Raw genomic sequence first — 12249 nt, forward strand, 5'->3', positions numbered from 1 at the left:
AATAAAAACAATCAAATGACTGTTGAAGATGTCAGTAATAAGAAGTTATCCTCCTCAGAGCTGAAAACAGAGAACTAGTAAGAAGTGGAGTAACTGTTACTGTGCTATGTTGACCAAAATAATCATTAAAAAAAAAAAGACATAAAAAAACCTCACAGCACAATTTTGTTCATGTTTAACTGCAGTTGAGTTCAGTAGCACTAAAAGTCAGTCACAATAATTAGCATTAAGCAGGGAATAGTGTTGAAGGAGAAGACAGGGATGCTTAATCAGGGCACTTATCCCCTGGGGAGAAGGAAAAATGGGAAGGAAATTAGAGTGAATTGGCATCAACATGCATGCATGTAGAGAATATGGTCTGATTGCAGCAGTATTCACAATTCAAATATTCATAGTGCAGTGGCACACAGAATTTTGATCACATTAAAATGGCTGCATTTCAAATTGTGTATCTTCAGCTTAGAAAACTCAAGAATATTTAAATTCATATTCTTAATCCATAATACAAATGCACTAATGTCCTCCAAGTAAAACATACAATTTCAGAAGTATTAGCCTGTGTATTCTATAGTGTGTATGTGTATGATTAGATAGATTAGAAAGATTAAATACTCATTAGTAAAACATAAAGGGGTGCTTTCCCAGCATTGAATCTTCTTTGAAAAGACATTTTGTAACAGATTGGCTTAGAAATGTTGTAAGGGGGTTGTTTTGCTGTAACAGAGCTGCAGTTTCACTAGGGACGTACTTTAAACTTGTTCCCAACGCAGTGTGATAATCCAATATAATTCAAAACCATCCATAAACTCAGAGGCTTGCTTAAATTTACCACCAGTTATCAAAGCATTTTTTTCCCCCTTTTTTTGCAAGTAATCCACTGAGGGTATGGAAACTTTCTTCATTTCAACAGTTCTTGGGCTCCTTTCCACTCCCCCTGCCCTGTAAACTCGTGGCTGTCTCCCATCTCCCTCTGCTCCTTTTCTCACAAAAGAGAAACCCAAGAATGAGACAGCTATGTGAAACTTGGACTACAGTCATCAACACTGGATGATTCACAAGGTTTGCAAAACGTGATTGCAAGCATCAGTTTTGGTGGCTGGCCATCGATGGGTTTGTGTTTTTCTAATGGTGCTTCTCCTGCAAGGACAAAGGAGGGGAGCCACGGTGAGCACATCTCACACATTTTGAAACCTAAAGCTAATGATAATTTTGCAATGCCATAGACACTGGGAAAGTGAACACATGAAACCCCTCAGAAGTTCATTAACAAGCTTGTGATGCACTTTACTGTAGTTATTTTGCAGAAAAACCCCAGCCTACGTGAACAGAGACTTGGGGCTGTCCTGAAAAAACATCAGTTACAAACTTAAGCAACTTGCATTGCACCTGCAAATCTGTATTCCAGAACAGGGGCCAAAATAGAAGGGAGGAACACTGTGACTCAGAGTGAGCATGACAAACACTTGTTTTGTGGAGGAAAAATTAAATCCCAAAGGAAATAAAGAACCAGTCTAGCACAAAAGACTTAACAGCAGGAGGAAAGGGATGTTCTCCCTGCTTGGGAATGTTTCAGAACCTTACTTTGCCATCTCCACACTTGGTTCCTGACAGCACGAGACCAGGATCAGGCATATCATCACCCAAATACACATGGGTACCACGACACAGAATCTTGCCACCTTCCTGAAGGGGGATATTAGTTTCTATGGAAACAGCATTGGTACCAATTACAGGTCGATTGGCTCCTCCTTGACACTGGATTTTTCCACATTTAGCATCTCTGAAGGAAACAAAGCCAAAGATTAGTTAAATAATCCTAAATGTTGCAAGCCCTCTCTCACCACCCTTGCATCTCTTCTTGTAGGGAGACCTTACCTGGGTTCACATTTGGCAAAGGAGCTCTTGGAGTCTTTGCCACAGTTGCCGTAAGGATCACCTGCGGAATTGACTCTCTCAAAGCAGATCCCAGGAGCAGGTTTCGCACCTGAAACAAAACCTAATCAGAACTTTCATCTCATACAAGGTGTTTTTAATAATTTTCTTTGAGCTCCACTGATGCTTTAGGGGAAAGTGGGATGCATTTTGCATACTGATGAAGCACAATAAAACAGTTGTGCTGGATCAGCATACTAATGGAAGAGCCTGAACGTGGGGGTTTTCCACTGTTATTTGTCTCTCTCAGCAATGCTGAGCAACAGATACTGCAGAATTCATTCCCTTTCAGAATTTCTCTTGATGATATCCCTTCTTACACAAAAACTTTGAGCAAATGCCAAATCTAGTTCGGTGAAGAAAGGCAAAGGTCAGCTGGTAAGTTAAATCCCTTCTTTTTACAGGAGTCCGTGTGATTCTAGTGAGACCCCCAAGAGCTGAAGCCAAAGATAATACTTTCCAAGAAAGGCTTTTTTTAAGCCTTTCAGATCAACAAGAAACCAGGAAAAAAACTCCAATGGCAAACAAGAGTGCTGTGTGTCTGTAAAAACACAACCGTGTGCCATGGCAAAGAGAAGACACTGCTGTTAGGTCAAGCTAATGTACCAGGGAGAGGAAGGGAACCCCTCCTCACCTTAATCCTCAGTAAACCTACTCCTGATTAGAAACACTGACTTGAAAGAAAGGTTATTACTGCTGTGGTGATAGGAGTAGGGATCTGGGAAGACAGGCAGCATCTGGTTCTTATCTAGTGTAGTCTTTTATGATGGAGACATATCCTAATGGCAAAGGAACTTCCCTGTGGGAGTAGCATTGGAAATGTTTATGCAGACAGATTACTCATCCCTATGTTTTAGAGGTTAAAAGGCACTATTAGAACATCTATTCTAATGTTTTACACAGACAATCTCCTGTCCATTCTCCCCCAAACTATAACCAACTATTGAACATCTTCCACTGGAAGACACCTGTGTTCATCACAAACGTCTGAGAGGTGGAAAATCTAGGTCCCTGGTTTGGCTGTTGCAACATTGAATTAGTCCATACGTTAGAATTCAATTCATTTGTTCTGTTGCCAAGTGTGCATTCTATTTCCAGGCAATAATTGCTTCTTGCAAGATTTAGAGGGCCCCTGCCAGAGCCCTTTACTACCCCACATTTTCTTACCATGAAGATAACTAATAGCACAATCAACTACTCCAACACACAGACTTGCTAGGAGGAGACAAGGTGGTAAAGAGACGCTGTCTAAAACTCTTCACAGATATCTGCTAGATACATTTTGGGTACTTTTGTTACACCAGCCAAACTAAACCAAAAGGAACTGGCAGCAAATGAAGTGGCATCCTAAAGGCTGAGCATACACCATTTCTACAGGGTTCCCTTAAGAGAGACAGAATATCTGAGTCAATGTTACATTTTTTACCAGATATTGTGAGACATTTCCAAGCGTGTGTGTCTCTAACTGTGGCTAAAAGGCATCATTTGTTTAAACCATCCTGAACCTTCAAAGAAGAAAAAGAGGTCTGTTTTTTGTGGTTTTGTTTTTAAAGAGGGTTAAATTCCTAGAGAAGGAAATACAAATACGATTGTAAAACTTGTAGTTAGTGTGGATCTTTTCACTAATAACTCAGAGATTAAAGCCTCAATTAATTATCTGCATTTCACACTCGGAAGCTTGACTAATTCTACGTACTGCTGAACAACAATCCAATGCTATTAAGGACAAACCACTAAAACTCTGAGAGGCTTAAGATGGCACCCTCTACTCCTTCTAACACTTCTGCATACTGAAACTGGAAAACTCGGAAAGAAAGGCACAGAAGGAGCAGAGTATGAGCTGCTGGTTCCCTGGAGAGCAGGACAAGAGCTTGAAATTCTTTGGCAGATTACGATCAAGCTTGCTGAGTTCAGAATATTTCTCAAATCTGGAACTGTTAAAAGGGACTCACACAGGAGTCCTGCAATTCTTTTCATTACACCACAAGCAATAATCAAAAAACCAACAAAAGCATCCAGATGAGGCACTGTGCAAAAAGCAAAAGTAAGGTTTCCATGATGAGTGTGCAGATTCCTCCTCAGCTTTCCAGAGCAGGCACATTACCTATGCAGCCAGATACAAACATTAACATGTGCATTTACTACAGCAGCTTTAGAAGGGAAGGAAAAAAGCATGCTGTAAGCAAGAGACTGAGTAAAACTGCATTTCTCCCACAAAGACCAACCTTTCCAGAGGAATAAAGTCCCCACCCTCATCTATCACAATCCTTTGCAATTGCTATGAGTCTTGATTTTTGTGGCCAGGAGTGCCCCAACTACCTCAGCCAAAGTCATATCATTGCAATGACTAGAGGCTTCCTCAGAGATGTGGAGACAGCAGCAGCCCAGAGCACAGACACACCTTCCTCAGAGTGGTCTGTGGCTCCCAAAAGCTGACAAGAAGCAGAATGAGTGCTCACATCCTGTGCTTTGACTGTTAAGTCACGTAACAAAGACTTAATAAGAGCATAGTGTTAAAAAAGAAAAGCTTACTGAAATATTGAGAGAGTAATGTACTTATCTTTCTCTTTCACCTGGTGAAACTTTGGTTGGTTGGGGGTTTGTTTCTGAATGTAGAAGTGTGCTACACATGATGGAAAGCAGCCTGCAGGGACAACACATCTGCAGCATCCTTGCAGGGCTCAGCCAGTGAGCTTGAACTCCAACCAATAATACTTGACAAGAAAAAAAGATCTCATGGAGTACAAAAAATGCTCCCCTGCCAGGCTGGGAGCAGTCTGTGTATGAAAACACCTGGTACCCAGCGATCATCTGCAGCTTGGAAAGCAAAATCTAGGTTCAATTTCTGCCGTTGGTATCAAACTAAAACAAGTTGCTTGGAATTCAGATGGCTGTTCCCTCTCCTGACTGGTTTCTCACAATATTTGGACATTTTTTATAGATGAAAACATATCAGAGTGTAAGAAGCTGAACAGATGGAGCTACCAAGTTAAAAGGAGGTTTGCAGAGGATGCTTAAGGAAGAGAATTGTAATGTTATGTTTCTACAGGAAACCCATTTATCATGATAGCACCATATAAACTGAAGCAGAAAGTCCTGTCTTTCCCTATTTTGCTACCTCTACAGGCAAAGGCAAAATGATTTGTGAAAGCCTTCCAGCGGTTATTAAGTGCTTTGAGCTGGATAAGCAGAGTTTATTTCACTTTGCTATTGATAATTATAGCATTGTGACCCTGTAATTAAGGTCCTGTCAGACTTTCCATGCCAAGCCTTATTCAAGAGATTAAATCATCCGTTTGAAACTGCAGAAGGTCAGAGCTCACCACTGCAGTTGTCAGCCTGGAGACCTTTTTTTCCCTCTCCAAATGTGTGTGTTGATGAGCTCACTTCTTTCCCTATATGGTTACAAAAAAAAAAAAGAGAGGTGTTGTGTGCTTTGGGAAGTGGTGCAGAAATGCTGTGTCACTGCAGAGCAGTGCAGGGCCTGCTGCAATGGGAAAATACCCTCTCTGTCTTGGGAAAGGGAAGAGAGAAATTTCTGACCATGGTGCTGATTCCAAGAGCAGGGGAATACCCGTGAGCAGGATGACAGCTGAAAAAAGAGAGATTTCAGTTCAGTTCCCTACATTGTCTGGAGACTTAATTGCAAAAAACCCCCAAAATATACACTGCTTCTGGGTGTGGAGGGAAAACAACCAGACCTCTGAGTAACAGACTGGGGTTCTGTTGCACAGGCTGTGCTAACCAGCATCATCAACAACACTGTAAACAAATGCAAGCATATAAATCCTGCTGTCTGTCACACGATTTGCACCTGGACTTTAGACCTCCTTTTGTTTTACTGCACCGACGATGCAAAGCAAATGTTCCACGAGCTCCCCTTGGCCTCCCCCCTCTTCTCGATGATCACCGTTGTTGAGCTTGTGCAAGAGTGAGATGGGGTTGAGTTGTTATTTTTCACATCTAAGGAGCATGCTCTGGGAATACAGGCCCTTCACATCTCCAAAAGGAAGGGCCTAGCCATAAATCTGTGATCATCACAACAGTTTGATTTTACTGAGTTGGAATCTTTATGGTGCTTGGATAAAGAGGTATTCTTGGAAAAAACCCAAACCAGTCAGCAATGGTTTGGTGGGTCCAATAGATGGGAAACCCATCTATTTTGCCTATAGGATTGTACCTGGAAAAAACTACAAGGCTCTTACACCAGTGACAGGCCTATGTAACAAATATTTACATTAAAATTAAGGTTTCTCCTCCAATGGCCATGTCTATGCAAGACACTTAAGTATGTTCTAATTACTGAGCCAATGCCTGCCATTGGCTCCCCAAAAATCACTGGGGTTTTTTGGCCTCTCAGTGAAGTGTTGGAAAACACACTGACAAACATCTCCTTTCCTTCCCTAAAGAATCATTTTCTTGTCGATGTAGAAAAAGACACGAGTCTAAAGCTCTGAACCTTCTGTTCCTTGGTAATCAATAATTTCTCTCCTAAGTAGCTTTCTGTGTGTATCTAATTGCTCCTGGATGATGCTAATGGAGTCCCAGCCATTATACAAATGCATTACTATTGATGTATCTTTCAGTCACACCAGTGCCAAGAGGTCAGATGGGTGCATTCTGATATTTTTGGATATGAAACAAAGAAAAAAGGTCTCAAGCAATTCATGCACATTGCTCCTTAAGGATAACAATCCCATGAAGCAGGGTGAAAGGGAGTGCTGAGAATTTCTGGTAGTTCTGGGAGCAGGCTGGAATGAATTTGGTCTTTAAGAGGAATTTATGGCTATTTTCAGAGTCTGTCCCCAGGTGCTCCTCCCCTCCTTCACACCAGGATTTCCATGTTATTGCAGATTGAGAATGGCAAAATATATTCCTCTATTTGATTTGAACTTATCTGTTGAAAGCAACAAAATAAAAAACCCCAAGGAAATGCAAGTACTTCCTTCTATAAACAGGTTCCCAACGCTCAGCCTAACGTAAACAAGCTCTGACAGGGCTCATCACTTATCTCTAACTAGATCTAAAAATACTGAGATGGATGTTTATTGTTGGCCTACTGGACATCCATAGCCTGATAAATAAAGAAAAATGTGCCAAAGAAGACACTGATAAGGAATTCAATATACTGAATATTATTTTAGAGAAGTTATTGTATTTTGTTCTGCATTTCTCCCTCTTACTTGGGAGAAGAAAAAAAAAAAGAATGAATGTAGGTGAACTGTGACCTGTTTTTTCTTCATGGTATGGAAGCCTTTTTAAATAACAGCACAACTAATCCTTCACTCCACTGCAACACACACAGCTAAAAGCTGTTAAAAACAGTTGTAAGCAATTACAGCAGCCTGCTAACAGTTTCAAACACATCTTTTTGATACAAAGGCCACAGAGAACATCTTAAAATGCCCAGTCTCGCTGTTACAAGCAAGGCTAGAAAAAATGCATGGCCCACCTAGCCCTCTTCCCTTTCCACCCTGCCTCTGCCAGCTCCCACTCCAACCAGACACAAGTGTGACAAAGTGGTGGATATTCACATTCTTAGTCTTTAAATGCAGAGTATAGGGCTCTGTTTTTCCTTGAACCCCACTGCTGCACTGTTTGAAGGCTCATTTTACTGGCATTATTTCTGATTTATACTTCCAGAAATGTGATAAGAATGAAGTCTTTCAGTTCAGGTTTGGTAATGTTCCATCCACTCTTGCAAAATGTTTACTTTTGGGTATTCCCATGGCAAATAAGAGTGTTCCAGTTAAAGTTTGTTTGAGCTCTGTTCTTAACAAAGTCATCTTTATCGTAAGAAGAACCCCATAGCCTTGACCACTGGTGACTCCATGCACAGCAGTGCCCATGTTGGATAGTCCCAAGAAGGAAGAAAAAAGAGAATTAGGGGAGCCCAGGGCAGTTTGAGGACTTGCTGAGTTAGGAAACAGACCTGCCAAGGGAGCTGCAGCAATTCATCTCCCTGACCTTTAGCTGCATTTTTCTCAGCAACTGAAATTATTCACAGTCTGCCTGAGCAGCTTTCTATGGCATGGGAAACTGGTTCACGAGGAGATTTTGCTTTATACAAGAGAAAATGTCTCTGTATCCAGGGATTTAAAAATCCCAGTATGACTAAGACTGGAGGCTATAATTGTACACGTCTATATGAGCTTGTATTAATCTACAGTGCGAGTGGGATTTGGAGGAGTACATCAGACACATGCTTTGCTCCACATGGGGAGTTTCATCCTGCACTGGAACTCCTCTAACATGTTCCTATACCCACATGACCGAGCTAACCTGCTCTCTGTGTCAGTGGTGTTAGTTCTTGAGATGCTTGAATGCTCTTTAAAACAAAAGCCGTGACTGGTCCAAGTCCCTGTGAAGATCAGAGACAAATCCTTCAATAGACTTCTGGTGAGAGTTTTGACCAAGGGAAACATCTGTGTGTCATTACATCGATACATTAGTTGTGAAACAGACTCGAAGGCAGAGAGATATTGAATTAATAGAGGCTAAGGGAGCTGAAAAAAGTTAGTTTGGAGGAAATAATTAAATCTAGCTCTAAATAACACTTCTCTTCAGGAGAGGTAAGAGTGGTTTTCTCATTTGAGAGAGGGGGAAAAGTGAGATGTTGAGGGAGACATGACTTGTCCCCAGTGATGAAGGAGGCAGTAGGAAAATGCTGAGTTAGTGGAAGGGCCACAGAACATTACAGAAAAGTGAATGTCTTTCCTGGAATATCGTGTGTTTTGGATAACCCAAGAACTCACACTATTGGATTTTCTGCAAAAAGTAAATTCCCACAGGAGAATAAAATGTCTTTCTGCTTGAGTGTGTATTGTGCTGAGAGTACTGTCAGGAGGCAGGCTTACAGGGTAACACCAATTAACAGAACACACACAAGGACACAAGCATCTCACGTTAAATACTGAACTCCGGGGTGGGGTGTAGACAGACACATTTTGCAGACGAGCAGTTTAGAGCACAGAAGGAAGCTTACATGCCAGTCTGAGAATGGATGTGATACCAAGAGCATCCAGCACTTTGTAGGATGACATAAGGCCATACCAAGGCCAGCATTAATTCATTTGCCCAAGTTCACCTAGCCATTTGCAGCAGTGTTGGAGAATGAACGTAGTTACTGTTGCTCTACCTCCTGCTGCAAGAGACAAACGTGGCCGCAACTCACAGATAAAACGAATCACAGAATGATCCCCTCCTTATTCTACTCTCCACTTCAGAAAAGAGCAGATGCAGACTGGCACTATATAAAATCTCTCCACATCATGTGAGGGTTTTTTGTCTCATCAACAGATCTCACCTTGGCCCCAGAGCGTGATGCACTGCTGCTCGTGGGTCTGGCAGATGCCGTTGTAGCAATAGCCGTCCACCCTGTGGCACGCGTGCCCGTCGTGCAGGTACACGTTAGCTGGGCAGTGAGGGCTGGCTCCTGTGCAAAACTCTGGCAGATCACAGGAATTACTTGACTCTCTGCAAGAAATCCCCGCTGGTTTTAACTGCAAAACAAACAAAGCCCCTTCACTGCTGTAATTCCAATCAATGGGAGTTATGCAGTGGTAGAAGCCATGCAGCGCACGAATGGCTTTTTCCACTGGCTCTGCACCAAGTGACCACAGAGGACAGTATAAGGATTACACAGCTCTTTAAATACATTTATTTGACACAGGTTGTGAAGGGCTTGGCAGTAAGCAGGGCCAAACTGAAGCTGCAGCTGCAGACACGGCTCACGTGTCCCAGGTCAGAAGGCAAATGCAGCCTTTTGTTAAGTTTTCAAACACAACCCAAAGTTTTCAGCATGCCTCCAGCAATCATGCCTAAAAATAAGGCACAAAACCAGTTGGGCTGTATTGAAAAGGATTCTGAGCAGCACTGACCAAACATCAGACCAGAAACCTTTTCATGTTAACATGAAACACGAGGTAATCTCACGGCTCACAAAGCCACCAGCCCACTTGACTTTGCATTCAGCTTCCTGACAGCTTCCTGAGATGAGGGACACTTCCCTATGGATATATCCCTCTGTCATGGGCATCAAGATCCTCTTCAACTTATTTATACAACTAGTCCATGTAAATATTCCTGTCCTGATTTCCCTGGACAACCTACGTTTCTTTTTCAGAGCTGAAGGCAGCTGGCAGGTCATGGTGGAACAGGGCAATCTGAGCTTTCACGTATCAACAGCCACCACAAAAGATGGGTGTGCTCTGGGAGCAGCCCTGAGTTTTAACTGCATCACCACAACACCTTTGGTAAAAGGCAAAAAGACACACGTGGACTGATTTGCTAAAGGCCATTTGCTAGCTGTTTTAATAGCTTGCTGCTACTGAGCTTTTGGGCAGATGGTTGCCACAGACACTGTGGAAACTTGCTGAATGCTTTATTAGCCCATATGCAAAACATGGTCTGAGAATTCGAGAAGTTCAATGCCTGTGGCAAGCTGGCTTTTTATAGTGTGCTGGGAGTCTCCAGAAGTTGATGGTCTGCCACTGGAAACATACATGCTGTTGATAAAATTAATATTTTAAGAGTCTTCTCATAAAAGAGGGTCCAGCAGTTAATGACTGCTTGCCAGAGCACAGCATCTATATGGGCATGAAAGAAAAACCAAAGCATACAAAAGTTCATAAAAAAGAAGTAGTTTTGCCTGAGGAAATTAAGTGGCTACAAATAGCACAGACACCATTGCAACAGTCTGTCGATCTGCTCCCTCCATAATTGTTCCAATATGAGAGTTCTTTTAATTGCTTACACTAAATACGAGTGTCTTAATGCTTAATGCTACCACTTTGCTTGCTCTCCATCCCTGCCTCCTGCTCTGCACCGGGCAGGGCTGTGGAATTCTGCTCATCCCACACACGGGTAAGAAACGTTGCCGTGGCCTCACCTGGCAGTCTTCACAGCAAAGCCCGTGGGCACACACTGCTCCCGCTTTCAAAGTACAGGTAGTTGCGTTACAGCACCGGTTTGTACATTCCTAGATGGGATATAAATTTAGAGCAGACAACTTTCAGTCACAATGAGCTATAAATCAAGAGGCTGCCTATAGCTCTGCCAAGAAAAGCCAGGCATGGAAGAACGAATTATGCATGAAACCCTACAACTTGATCCAAACAGTCTTGTCTGCCCTTAGATTCAACAAGAGCATTAATTGCAGTAAAAACAGAGCAGTCATTGAGGAAGGCTGGTTTATTCTAGCTATGGATCTGATCCCAAGCATCACAGACAAGTCAAATATGCTGATACCAACCCCAATACTGTGCTAAGGTGGTTTATTTCCACAAAAATCAGTGGAATGATGCCTTCGCCTCCAGTGAGGATCCAGGACCTGTGGTGCTGACATTGAGCATCACGACTACAGCTCTGTATTTTGTGATAGATACTCACCAGTATTCTGCATGGCATGGAGGCTGGTGGCTGCCACAAAAGAAGATGATGACACCACGCCGTGTAATCTCTTATAGGTGTATGCCAGTAATAGATCTTTGAGAAACGGAGTGAGTATGAATTGCATTCTCATTAACTGACCCATCCCAATTTCACACTTGGCATGTTTGGGCTTCTACAAACTTTCTTCTCAGCAAAATGAGCTAGTAAGAAGTTTCAGAAATGAATGGATTTGTTTTTCCAAGATTATGCTCACAGGTTACATCAGCTGTGCTGGAATCTTTAGCAGCAGATAAAATTGCTCTTCAGCTGTGTGAAGTCAGTTTGACTTAACAAGGGATCACTAACAGTACAGGGAACCCAGGAAAAACACGTGGGTTAGAACGATGTTCACAGCCTCTTGTTACTTTATTGGCTTTTGTAAAGCTTTCCAAATGGAAGACAGAGCTACCAGTGCACTTACAAATGAAGAGGAAAGTGATTCTCAGCATTTCACTGTTTTCTTAGATACTATCTGCCTGAAGATACAAAGCTAACTGTGCTGCTCTGAAGCAGCGGAACAGCTTCCTGCACCTATTGCTTGATCATGTCAGAAGGCAGCAGGCTACTCAAGTATTTCTGTGCAGCTGCTGCATTTAAGAGCTGAGATTCTTCTGCACAGATGCATATTTTGTAAATTCACCTCAACATCAATCTGAGAGAATCAGAGTGGAGGGAAGCAATGTCAGTCCAACTTCTGGAACAGCCAGCTCCTGTACCCCATCATCCGTCCTACATCAGCCATCCATGGGAAGCAATCGGCATTCCCCAGGCAGGTTGGGGTAACGACACAGCTCTGTGAATGATGGTACTGCAGCCTTTGACATTTCCAATGCTTCACTCACTTATTCCTCATTGTAGCCAGTGAGCTTGGTAAATAGTTCTTGT

The 12249-nt window shown here is 42.4% G+C and overlaps 1 protein-coding gene across 1 annotated transcript in view; it reads right to left on the reverse strand.

Moving 5' to 3' along the window:
- ADAM12 (ADAM metallopeptidase domain 12) overlaps positions 1–12249 on the reverse strand; it is a 169634-nt gene that overhangs the window by 14628 nt on the left and 142757 nt on the right. Inside the window, exons 13-16 of the mRNA XM_062001149.1 lie at positions 10823–10912; positions 9239–9434; positions 1876–1984; positions 1582–1780 (exon numbers count right to left, since the gene is read on the reverse strand). Of these exons, the coding sequence (XP_061857133.1) occupies positions 1582–1780; positions 1876–1984; positions 9239–9434; positions 10823–10912 (594 nt within the window). The remainder of the gene's footprint in view (positions 1–1581; positions 1781–1875; positions 1985–9238; positions 9435–10822; positions 10913–12249) is intronic.

This window comes from Colius striatus, chromosome 8 (assembly GCF_028858725.1).
Source record: "Colius striatus isolate bColStr4 chromosome 8, bColStr4.1.hap1, whole genome shotgun sequence".
NCBI lineage: Eukaryota > Metazoa > Chordata > Aves > Coliiformes > Coliidae > Colius > Colius striatus.